The sequence below is a fragment of the Nerophis ophidion genome, linkage group LG27 (genome assembly GCF_033978795.1).
Source record: "Nerophis ophidion isolate RoL-2023_Sa linkage group LG27, RoL_Noph_v1.0, whole genome shotgun sequence".
In the NCBI taxonomy this organism is placed as follows: domain Eukaryota; kingdom Metazoa; phylum Chordata; class Actinopteri; order Syngnathiformes; family Syngnathidae; genus Nerophis; species Nerophis ophidion.
In genome coordinates, this window is record NC_084637.1 from 32,794,505 (window position 1) to 32,807,004 (window position 12,500).

At 42.8% G+C, this 12,500-nt stretch overlaps 1 protein-coding gene across 3 annotated transcripts in view; it reads left to right on the forward strand.

Annotated features, from left to right (window-relative positions):
- Positions 1-12,500, forward strand: part of LOC133544167 (interleukin-1 receptor accessory protein-like 1) — a 573,629-nt gene that overhangs the window by 519,216 nt on the left and 41,913 nt on the right. For all 3 annotated transcript variants that reach the window (XM_061889267.1, XM_061889265.1, XM_061889268.1), the window contains exon 7: positions 12,015-12,147. In XM_061889267.1, coding sequence (XP_061745251.1) covers positions 12,015-12,147 — 133 coding nt within the window. The remainder of the gene's footprint in view (positions 1-12,014; positions 12,148-12,500) is intronic.

Consider the following 12,500-nt stretch of genomic DNA (forward strand, 5'->3'; position numbering starts at 1 on the left):
GAATTCCGCGGTGCAAGACTACGGGCGACACGAGGGTGGCGTAGTTAAGAACTCTGGCATGGGGCGCCAATAATAGCTGGCGCCTTTGTGATAAAGAACATTGGGTGTCATGAGAACACAGCGCCTGTTGATCTTTGGAAATGTCATCCTGTGTTGCGCCATTGTGCTTATTATTCGCTCGTTTGTGCATCGGCCATGGATTATTCAACAGTGCTGGAATATTTATTTGCGGGCACAGCTTGTGCTCGGCGAAACGGAGGATCAGAGAGCAGGGCGATTGGAATTTTTGTAAGGCCTGTTGTCACCGATTCTGGTCAGAACTTTTACGATCAGTGTCAGAGTTTGTCCGCATTGCCGGCAGTAAGTCGGACACGTTTCCAGTGAGGCTTGGACTCCGCCAAAACTGCCCTTTGTCACCATTCTGTTCATAACTTTTATGGACAGAATTTCTAGGCGCAGTCAGGGCGTTGAGGGGATCCGGTTTGGTGGCTGCAGGATTAGGTCTCTGGCTTCATCTGGCCAGGATCTTCAGCTCTCACTGGATCGGTTCGCAGCCGAGTGTGAAGCGATTGGGATGAGAATCAGTACCTCCAAGTCCGAGTTCATGGTTCTTGCCCGGAAAAGGGTGGAGTGCCATCTACGGGTTGGGGAGGAGATCTTGCCCCAAGTGGAGGAGTTCAAGTACCTCGGATTCTTGTTTATGAGTGAAGAAAGAGTGGATGGTGAGATCGAAAGGCGGATCGGTGCGGCGTCTTCAGTAATGCGGACGCTGTATCGATCCGGTGAAGAATGAGCTGAGCCGGAAGGCAAATCTCTCAATTTGCCAGTCCATCTATGTTCCCATCCTCACCTATAGTCATGAGCTTTGGGTTATGACCTAAAGGACAAGATCAAGGGGCCGAAATGAGCTTCCTCCTCCGAGTGGCGAGACTCTCCCTTAGAGATTGGGTGAGAAGCTCTGCCATCCAGGATCGTGAGATCAACAGGCGGATCGGTGGAAAGGGTGGAGTGCTATCTCCGGGTTGGGGAGGAGACTTTAGTGTTGTCGTGACACGGGTAGAAACGCAGACTCAACACCAAGCCAAACCAGAGTCTATGAACAGAACGTCGTTGTAAGCTTGACCATTTACTTTTCACATTTCTTCATAGACAAGACGGTGAAAAACTGAAATGAACAAAGATAGTACTTTGTTGATTCCTTCAGGAGAGTTCCTTCAGGAAAAAGACGCGAGCACACTTAATGCGTCTACATATTTGTCTACAATGACATATACGAATGTAACTGTAATGTCCCAAAATGTCCAGCAGAGGGAGACTCCCGTCTGCCCTAATTTGACAACTATATTCAACATATCTCCACTATTCAACTTTAGAACGTTTCTGACATGTTGTTAACTTGTTAAAGACAACTTATGCCATTGCTTCTTAGCCGCTTTGTGTAGGATGGCAACAGAAATTACGACAGAAGACCACAACATGTATGACTTGCTTTCGAACAAATACCGGAAGTCAACCAACCGGAACTAATCATCTAATTGCTGTTTACCTATTAAAGCATACAATAAATATAAACAACTTTAGCTCCAAATTAAAGCATTGCAGTCACGAATACAAAAGTATTATCAAGTAATTATGTAAAGGATATTAACAATTGACTTCAGGACAGCACAGAGATCTTGCCCCAAGTGGAGGAGTTCAAGTACCTCGGAGTCTTGTTCGCAAGAGTGGATGGTGATATCGGTGTGGCGTCTTCAGTAATAAGGACCCTGTATCGATCCGTTGTGGTGAAGAAAGAGCTGAGCCGGAAGGCAAAGCTCTCAATTTACCGATCAATCTACGTTCCCATCCTCACCTATTGTCATGAGCTTTGGGTTATGACCGAAAGGACAAGATCACGGGTACAAGCGGCCCTAATGAGTCTCCTCCGCCGGGTGGAGTGAAATTACAGGCGGATCGGTGCGGCGTCTTCAGTAATGCGGACGCTGTATCGATCCGTTGTGATGAAGAAGGAGCTGAGCCGGAAGGCAAAGCTCTCAATTTACCGGTCGATCTACATTCCCATATGACCTATGGTCATGAGCTTTGGGTTATGACCGAAAGGACAAGATCACGGGTACAAGCGGCCCAAATGAGTTTCTTCTGCCGGGTGGCGGGTCTCTCCCTTAGAGATAGGGTGAGAAGCTCTGCCATCCGGGAGGAACTCAAAGAAAAGCCGCTGCTCCTCCACATGGAGAGGAGCCAGATGTGGTGGTTCGGGCATCTGGTCAGGATGCCACCCGAACTCCTCCCTAGGGAGGTGTTTAGGGCACATCCAGCCGGTAGGAGGCCACGGGGAAGACCCAGGAAACGTTGGGAAGACTATGTCCCCCGGCTGGCCTGGGAACGCCTCGGGATCCCCCGGGAAGAGCTGGACAAAGTGGCTGGGGAAAGGGACGTCTGGGCTTCCCTGCTTAGGCTGCTGCCCCCGCAACCCGACCTGGTATAAGCAGAAGAAGATGGATGGTAACGCCTGTCTCCGTTTTAGGCTCGCCACATGTGAACACGGGGTCTACTTTACTGGAAGTAACTAACAGGAACTTTGGCAGGCACACCGCGAGTACGACGGCTAAAGATTGACCGTCCACACGGGGACGTGAGAACAGCGCCGTCGATGGTCGCCTCAGAACATGAGGCGAGCTATAATCTAAAAAAAAAAACCCAGCCAAACGCTGTTCAGAGGGACAATTAAACTGGGACATCTGCCACCGCTGACAAGAGAGGGCTCCCAGCCACGGCGATTAAGGGGCTTTGTTAGCTGCTGTAACCCTTCAGTGTCTGAGCCATGACACTTCTCGCCACTCAGGGCCTGCAGGCGTTCAGGAATGCATCCGCGGTAGCAGAATAAGCACTCATAGCGTACAAAGTGGTCCGAGTCCAAGAGACGTGCGTGTTGCATATCTACCTGAACTAGGAAAGTAACCATGCGGACATTTCATATCACCATTGTTAAATAGTGCACACACTCAAATTAAGCTCCATTTTAAAAAAAAAATAGTAACTCACTGGATGGACAGTTGCCTGTTTGGTTAAGCTTGCCGAGGACAGGTTTTTTTTCCCCGGTTTATTTTAGTTAAGCACTACATTTATGTCAGCATAGCTTGGCTCCAACTTCTACATTCTCAGTCTCTCGGCTTCCGTCTGCTCCTACGTTTCCCCCTCTCTTCGTGCTCGCTTAAATAGGCAGCAGTTCATCCTCCGTATGTTCAGCTTCAAAATGATAAGGTTGTGAATCCTCATGTGTCCAAAAATACAAAAGTAGTTTACGTACATGGAAGTAAGTTTCTTTGGGAACGGAAATAAATGCGCTGAAGATATAAATTCCGGTAATGCATAAAATGACAAATGTATGTTCAATATTGTACATATTACTTATTGTTATGAGCATGTCTGTTACTACATTTTATATATATATATATATATATGTGTATATATATATATATATATATATATATATATGTATATGTGTACATAGATGCATGTGTGGGAAAAATCACAAGACTACTTCATCTCTACAGAACTGTTTCATGATTTCACTGCGCTTGTTGAGGGATGACAGGTCTGGATGATATATAATAAACAGTTTCTCTTTTAAGCAAAATTGCATCTTTTAATACCACTTTTGTAAGCTGTGCAGGATGCAAGAATTTGCCATGTTATTGAATATTCAACATGATTGTCTTTGAGGTACCAAATGTGCTTGCTGAGTTCGGCAGAATTCTGATAATAAAAGATGCAATCTATGCTTAAAAGAGAAACTGTTTATTATACATCATCCAGACCTGTCATCCCTCAACAAGCGCGGTGAAATCATTTCAACATGCCGCCACAGACGGAAACATCTCCTAGGTAACACATGAGCCAATCACCACACCCTACGCCTGCCTGTACCCACCCACTCTGTGCCCTATATAAACCATTGTATGTGAATGCTTCCATTAAAATCTCCTGATGATTGAGGGAAGCCCTCATGAAACAGTTCTGTAGAGATGAAGTAGTCTTGTGATTTTTCCCACACATACATATTGCGCTCTACCACGGTATCGAGCACTATTCTCTGGATAATCCAATCAAGACATATGTATATATATATTTATATGTATATATATATATATATATATATATATATATATATATATATACTTGCAGTGTGTATGTCAAACTTTGATGGAGGGTTTTGAAGTTTTAGAGGGCTTAGAAGAATACAATGGTGACTCCAAATAGCCATATTTTGCAAGCATTTTTCTTTTTCATGTTTAGAATCTTAAATTAAAAGGTGTGTTCTTGTCTCTCATATTGATTGTGAACCGCATTTCCCCTTTAAGTAAACAAAAAAAAAAATCCTTTAGATTCTTAGGTAAACTATGAACTCCAACCAGTGATTAATTAGTTAAAGTTCAAATGAATTGATTGAAAATGTTTGCCTCTATAATCATCCCTGCAGACATTCTGCACAAACAGTTTACATTGAAGACGACCCAATTATTGCAACCTGATTCGTTGGGCAGCTTTCACAGGATCATAAACAAGTGGAGGATCCTGAGAATCCTGCCAGGCTCAATCAAATCTTCTTCAGTCTTCCCCAGCCTCGGCCCCACAGTTTCTCCAGAAACTCTCGATGCACATTCCATCCTCCAGATCTAGCCTCACCTACTCTGTCTGTGTCAGACAAACTCACAATTACTGTATCTCTTCTCGTGCTGCCTTTCTCCCTGTAATTGCTTCACGCCTTGCCAAAAAAAAAAAAAAAAAAACATGAAGGAAGGAGCTGCATGTGACCTCATTACTGCGCTTTCGTACTCAGGAGTTTGATTGTTCAGATCTATGCAGCCGGGCTTCTTACATCCTCCTGTCTTTGCAGTGTTCATACAATCATGCATTTGTGGGGATCACCTGCAGACATGCTCACCTGGAGAAGCCCAGAAGCAACATCGTTATGTCCATAGAATCAGCTTTTACTCTCAATCAAATTTTTTTTCATGATGTTGTTGTTCTACGTCAGGGGTGCCCATTACGTCGATCGCGAGCTACCAGTCGACCGCGGGGGGTGTGTCAGTCGATCTCCAGCCAGGCTTTTAAAAAAAATAGACCTAAAAATGAGTGATCGTCAATCTTCACCAAGACGTCACTTAAATGACATTCACGGTACCGGAGGGTCTTGTGAGATGACGCTGGCTGCTGCAAGATCATTATTATGAAAATATGACCGAGAGGAAGGCGAGAAACACTTTTTATTTCAACAGACTCTCGCGCCGTACCTTCCGTCAAAACTCTAAAGGCCGACTGCACATTTCCTATCTTCACAATAAAAGCCCTGCTTCATGCTGCCTGCGCTAACTAAATACAGAGTCTCAGAAAACTGGCGTGCACAAGCGATCCCTCAGAAAGCTGGCGTGCACATCACTTGTGCACGCCAGCTTTCCGAGACTCTTATTTTGTTAGCGCAGGCAGCATGAAGCAGGGCTTTTATTGTGAAGATAGGAAATGTGCAGTCGGCCTTTAGAGTTTTGACGGAAGGGACGGCGCGAAAGTCTGTTGAAATAAAAAGTGTTTCTCGCCTTCCTCTCTGTCATTTTTTTCATAATAATGAACTGGCAGCAGCCAGCGTCATCTCACAAGACCCTCGGGTGCCGTGAATGTCAATCAAGCAAGCTACGGAATTTGCCGCCAATGTTTTTCTTGTAAAGTGTATGGAAGCTGGATGAATTAGATGCCAAAAACCAACCACTTTCATGTGGTATTGTACAGAAAGGACAACTTTTTTTCTCCTCCGTTTGAAAATGTGGGCGTTATCATCATTACTGTCTGATTCCAATCAATGCAAGTCATCAGAATCAGGTAACACACCAACTTATATTCTTGTCTTTGTGAAAGAAAGACATCTATATGTGTTACACATGTTTGTATTATCATTAAACACATTTAACTTGTTTACAAAAATGTCTCTTTCATAAATAAATAAATATAAATAATATATATAAATGAGGTAGATCCCCTCGAGTTTGTCAATTGAAAAGTAGCTCACCTGCAGAAAAAGTGTGGGCACCCCTGCTCTATGGTGTCCTCCTCCTTAGCAGCGTTACAGAGACCTCTAGTGGGCATTAAAGAAAACTGCGTTTAAAGACAGGACTCCAGAGAAATGCAATATTTCTCATGCATTAGCGGCACGATGCTAAAATAAAAGCATTCGATAGGTTGTCAAATTCCGCTTAGTCTTCGCCGCAGGGCCTGACAGGTCTCTCCTGACTGTTTCCTCTCTTCTATATTGGCAACTAACTCCCACCCCCAACAAGGACTGTTTTCACTGCTGGACTCCAGAAAGAGGTTCCACGGCCTCTCCAGGTTCTTCCCTCAGGCCATAAGACTCTGAAACGCATCATAATAATCCCCTCAATTCCTCCCCGAAAACAGACAATATACAAACCCCGTATCCATATGAGATGGAAAATTGAGTTTGATGTAAATATAAACAGAATACAATGATTTCCCAATAATTTTCAACCCATATTCAGTTGAATATGTTACAAAGACAACATATTTGAAGTTCAAACTGCAAATAATCATTAACCTTAGAATTTGATGCCAGCAACACGTGGCAAAGAAGTTGGGAAAGGTGGCAATAAATACTGATAAAGTTGAGGAATGCTCATCAAACACTTATTTGGGACATCCCACAGGTGTGCAGGCTAATTGGGAACAGGTGGGTGCCATGATTGGGTATAAAAACAGCTTCCATGAAATTCTAAGTAATTCACAAGAAAGGATGGGGCGAGGTACACCCCTTTGTCCACAACTGCATGAGCAAATAGTCAAACAGTTTAAGAACAACGTTTCTCAAAGTGCAATTGCAAGAAATTTAGGGATTTCAACATCTACGCTCCATAATATCATCAAAAGGTTCAGAGAATCTGGAGAAATCACTCCACATAAGCAGCATGGCCGGAAACCGACATTGAATGACTGTGACCTTCCATCCCTTAGACGGCACTGTATCAAAAAACGACATCAATCTCGAAAGGATATCACCACATGGGCTCAGGAACACTTCAGAAAACCACTGTCACTAAATACAGTTGGTCGCTACATCTGTAAGTGCAAGTTAAAGCTCTACTATGCAAAGCGAAAGCCATTTATCAACAACATCCAGAAACACAGCTGGCTTCTCTCGGCCCGAGATCATCTAAGATGGACTGATACAAAGTGGAAAAGTGTTCTGTGGTCTGACGAGTCCACATTTCAAATTGTTTTTGGAAATATTCGACATGGTGTCATCCGGACCAAAGGGGAAGCGAACCATCCAGACTTTTATCGACGCAAAGTTGAAAAGCCAGTATCTGTGATGGTATGGGGGTGCATTAGTGCCCAAAGCATGGGTAACTTACACATCTGTGAAGGCACCATTAATGCTGAAAGGTACATACAGGTTTTGGAACAACATATGCTGCCATCTAAGCGCTGTCTTTTTCATGGACACCCCTGCTTATTTCAGCAAGACAATGCCAAGCCACATTCAGCACATGTTAGAACAGCATGGCTTCATAAAAAAAAGAGTGCGGGAACTTTCCTGGCCCGCCTGCAGTCCAGACCTGTCTCCCATCGAAAATGTGTGGCGCATTATGAAACGTAAAATACGACAGCGGAGACTCCGGACTGTTGAAGGACTGAAGCTCTACATAAAACAAGAATGGGAAAGAATTCCACTTTCAAAGCTTCAACAATTAGTTTCCTCAGTTCCCAAACGTTTATTGAGTGTTGTTAAAAGAAAATGTTATGTAACACAGTGGTGAACATGCCCTTTCCCAACTACTTTGGCACGTGTTGCAGCCATGAAATTCTAAGTTAATTATTATTTGCAAAAAAAAATAAAGTTTATCAGTTTGAACATCAAATATGTTGTCTTTGTAGCATATTCAACTGAATATGGGTTGAAAATGATTTGCAAATCATTGTATTCTGTTTATATTTACATCTAACACAATTTCCCAACTCATATGGAAACGGGGTTTGTAACATACATCCAAAAACGTGGGTGCATATGTAAAAGTGCAATATATTTATCTGTACAGTTATCTATTTATTTATATCTGCACCTAATTGCTCTTTTATCCTGCACTACAACGAGCTAACGCAATGAAAATTCGTTCTTATCTGTACTGTAAAGTACAAATTTGAATGACAAAAGGAAGTCTAAGTCTCTAACAACACGAGGCTGAGACATCTTCAGCACACTATGGGAAGAACTTTGGTTCCTATTCTGCACTACTAGCGACTGTGTGGGAACTAGTGTCTGGTCCTTTGTAAGAGTGGTCATCCAACACAGAGGTACGAGGAGTCCGACCTATGTTAGTGCTACGAGATGGGAGCGTTTTTAGGAATGTTGTACCAAAACTACAATATTGGGACTTAAAAGGTGACTTATGATGTGTTTTATGTGTTCTGACTTGGGTTGTCCCAATACCAATATGTTAGTACCGGTAACAAAATGTATTTTGGGAGACCCGGCTTTCTGCTCCGCCGCTCCCAGGCTGCGGAACACTCTCCCTGACCACCTGAGGGCACCACAGACTGTGGATGATTTTAAAAAAGGCTTAAAAACCCATCTTTTTTTTTTCTTTTTTTCAGCGTTTTGTTAGATTTATGTGTGCTAGTTCTAGCTATTAGGCTGTTGTAGTTAGATTTAATTTTACTATTTATCTTAGTGTTTGGGGGCAGCTATTTGTTGTTCTAGCTTTGTTTCGTTTTCTTTTTTAATTTTTCAAATGCGCTGTAGAACTTTGAGATTGTTTGTTCAATGCAAAGTGCTTTTCCAAATAAAATATATGATTGTATTTTGATACCTATAATATATACACACCTGGACCACAAGGAAGTGGAATGAAAACCATCATAGGTCCCGTTAAAGAGTCCACAAGTGTTACCAAAAAGGCTATAAGGTGATATAAAGTACACATTTGTGCCTCTCCCACCTTAAGGATACTCGCTGGTTAAAAAAAATGGTGCTTTTCTCATAGACAGTACATATTGTTATCCTTCCATTCATTTTTCTACTGCTTGTCCCTGTCGGGGACGCAGGGGCTGCTGGAGCCTATCCCAGCAGTCTTCGGACAGAAGGTAGGGCGTACTAATAGTAGTGTAAGCAAAATTCATTTGGGAGACTGGGCTTTCCGCTCCGTCTGCGGAACGCTCTCCCTGACCACCTAAGGGCACCACAGACTGTGGATGCTTTTAAGAAAGGCTTAAAAACCCATCTTTAAAAAAAACAAAAAAACTTTTTGTTAGATTTATGTGTGCTAGTTCTAGTTATTAGGCTTTTGTAGTTGTATTTAATTTTACTAATTGTCTTAGTGTTTGGGGGCAGCTATTTGTTGTTCTAGCTTTGTTTCTTTTTCTTTTTTAATTGTTTTTTTGTTTTTCAAATGCGCTGTAGAACTTTGAGATTGTTTGTTCAATGCAAAGTGCTTTTCCAAATAAAACATATGATTGTATTTTGATACCTATAACACATACACATCTGGACCACAAGGAAGTGGAATGAAAACCATCATAGGTCCCGTTAAAGAGTCCACAAGTGTTACCAAAAAGGCTATAAGGTGATATAAAGTACACATTTGTGCCTCTCCCACCTTAAGGATACTCGCTGGTTAAAAAAAATGTGCTTTACTCATAGACAGTACATATTGTTATCCTTCCATTCATTTTTCTACCGCTTGTCCCTGTCGGGGACGCAGGGGCTGCTGGAGCCTATCCCAGCAGCCTTCGGACGGAAGGTAGGGCGTACTAATAGTAGTGTAAGCAAAATTCGTTTGGGAGACTGGGCTTTCCGCTCCGCCGCGCCCAGTCTGCGGAACACTCTCCCTGACCACCTGAGGGCACCACAGACTGTGGATGCTTTTAAAAAAGGCTTAAAAACCCATCTTTAAAAAAAAAAAAAAGCTTTTTGTTCGATTTATGTGTGCTAGTTGTAGTTATTAGGCTGTTGTAGTTGTATTTAATTTTACTATTTATCTCAGTGTTTGGGGGCAGCTATTTGTTGTTTTAGCTTTGTTTTTTTTTTGTTTTTGTTTTTAAATGCACTGAAGCACTTTGAGATCGTTTGTTCAAAGTAAAGTGCTGTTACAAATAAAATATATTGTTATTATTATTATTGATCTTAGAGCCGTTATTAAAAACAACAAAAATACAACTGATAAAACATGTCTGTAGTATTATTGCCAGCATAATTTTGAACATGATCTTGCTATATTGTTGTCGTCCTCCTGGCATTATCAGCTATTTAAAGGGGAACATTATCACAATTTCAAAAGGGTTAAAAACAATAAAAATCAGTTCCCAGTGGCTTGTTGTATTTTTTGAAGTTTTTTTCAAAATTTTACCGGTCTCGGAATATCCCTAAATAAAGCTTTAAAGTGCCTTATTTTCGCTCTCTGCGAAGACACTGGCCATTTCCCTGTGACGTCACACTGCTGCCAATGTAAACAAACAATGGGAATACCACAGCAAGATATAGCGACATTAGCTCGGATTCAAACTCGGATTTCAGCGCCTTAAGCGATTCAACAGATTACGCATGTATTGAAACAGATGGTTGGAGTATGAAAGTATTGAAGAAGAAACTGAAGCTATTGAGCGAATTCATAGTCATAGCATGGCCGAATAGCCGCGTTAGCATCGCCGGTAAAATGTGCGGACCAAACGATCAGGACTTTCGCATCTTATGACACGGGAGCAACTTAAATCCGTCGATTGGTAAGTGTTTGTTTCGCATTAAATGTGGGTGGAAGGAAACGTAATATAGTTGCAAATGCATCTGCAGGTTATCCATACATCTCTGTGCCATGTCTGTTTTAGCACCGCAGGTAAATAGCATGTTAGCATTGATTAGCGTAGCATGTTTGCATCGAATAGCTGTCAGTCAACATCACCAAAACTCACCTTTGTGATTTCGTTGACTATCGTTGCAAATGCATCTGCAGGTTATCCATACATCTCTGTTCCATGTCTGCTTTAGCACCGCCGGTAAATAGCATGTTAGCATTGATTAGTGTAGCATGTTAGCATCGAATAGCTGTCAGTCAACATCACCAAAACTCACCTTTGTGATTTCGTTGACTATCGTTGCAAATGCATCTGCAGGTTATCCATACATCTCTGTGCCATGTCTGCTTTAGCATCGCTGGTAAAATGTGGAGACACTCTGGTACATTCAATGGGGGTCTGGCGGCAGGTTTCTTGCCACTTTCGCATCTTCGGGCCGGTGGTGCAACTTGAATCCCTCCCTGTTAGTGTTCGACAACACACCGTCGAGGCATGATGTCTCCAAGGTTCCAAAAAATAGTCGGAAAATAACAGATCTGAGACCTGGTGTTTGTAATGTGTTGGAAATGAAAATGGCGGGTGTGTTACCTCGGCGACGTCACATTCTCACGTCATCGCCTCCAGCGCGATAAAAAGAAAGGCGTTTAATTCGCCAAAATTCACCCATTTAGAGTTCGGAAATCGGTTAAAAAAATAAATGGTCTTTTTTCTGCACCATCAAGGTATATATTGACGCTTACATAGGTCTGCTGATAATGTTCCCCTTTAAGTGTGCAGCACTACTGGCTGTAACGACTGCACTTGACCTGGCACAAAGTGATAAGTACACAAATAGATCTGGACTGAAGGGTACATAAACGTCCCTCTAAAAGTTGCACCCCCAGCGAAGGGCATTGCACCTTTTAGGTAGAGGCCGGTACCTCTGTTTTTAAAAAAGTGGCATGTGCCGGCTAAATGCAGAGGTTCTGTTTGCCAAGTGACTGAACTGGAAGGTGACTGCACAGCGAAAGGCTGTCCAAAAAAAAAACGGAATGAGAGTTCAATCTAATCTAAAAGGCTCAAATTAGAAGTGAGGCGGACTAATTGAGCTGCCATCCTGTGCTCGGTGTCCGTTTGCCCATCCAGGCGGATTGTTGACGTTCTCCTTTTGCCGCCCCCTGCAGGGAGCCCGGCCAACCTGACCTGCAGAGCCTTCTTCGGCTACGCCGGCGACGTCAGCCCGCTCATCTACTGGATGAAGGGGGACAAGTTCATCGAGGATCTGGACGAGGAGCGGGTGCAGGAGAGCGACATTAAGTAAGTCGTTTATGAGCTGATGAATCCAAGTGGCGTGCACTATCAACCACGCATAATGATTTGAGCTTGTTGGGGCGCACTGTGGAAAGAAGCAGATAAAAATGCAACTCAAGTAGGGATGTAAGGAAAACAATTTTTAATAACAACCGCAGTAAAAGTCTCAACGGTTAGTTGTGAAGTGAAGTGAATTATATTTATATAGCGCTATTCACAAGTGACTCAAAGCGCTTTACATAGTGAAACCCAATATCTAAGTTCTATTTAAAGCAGTGTGGGTGGCACTGGGAGCAGGTGGGTAAAGTGTCTTGCTCAAGGACACAACGGCAGTGACTAGGATGGCACAAGCAGGAATC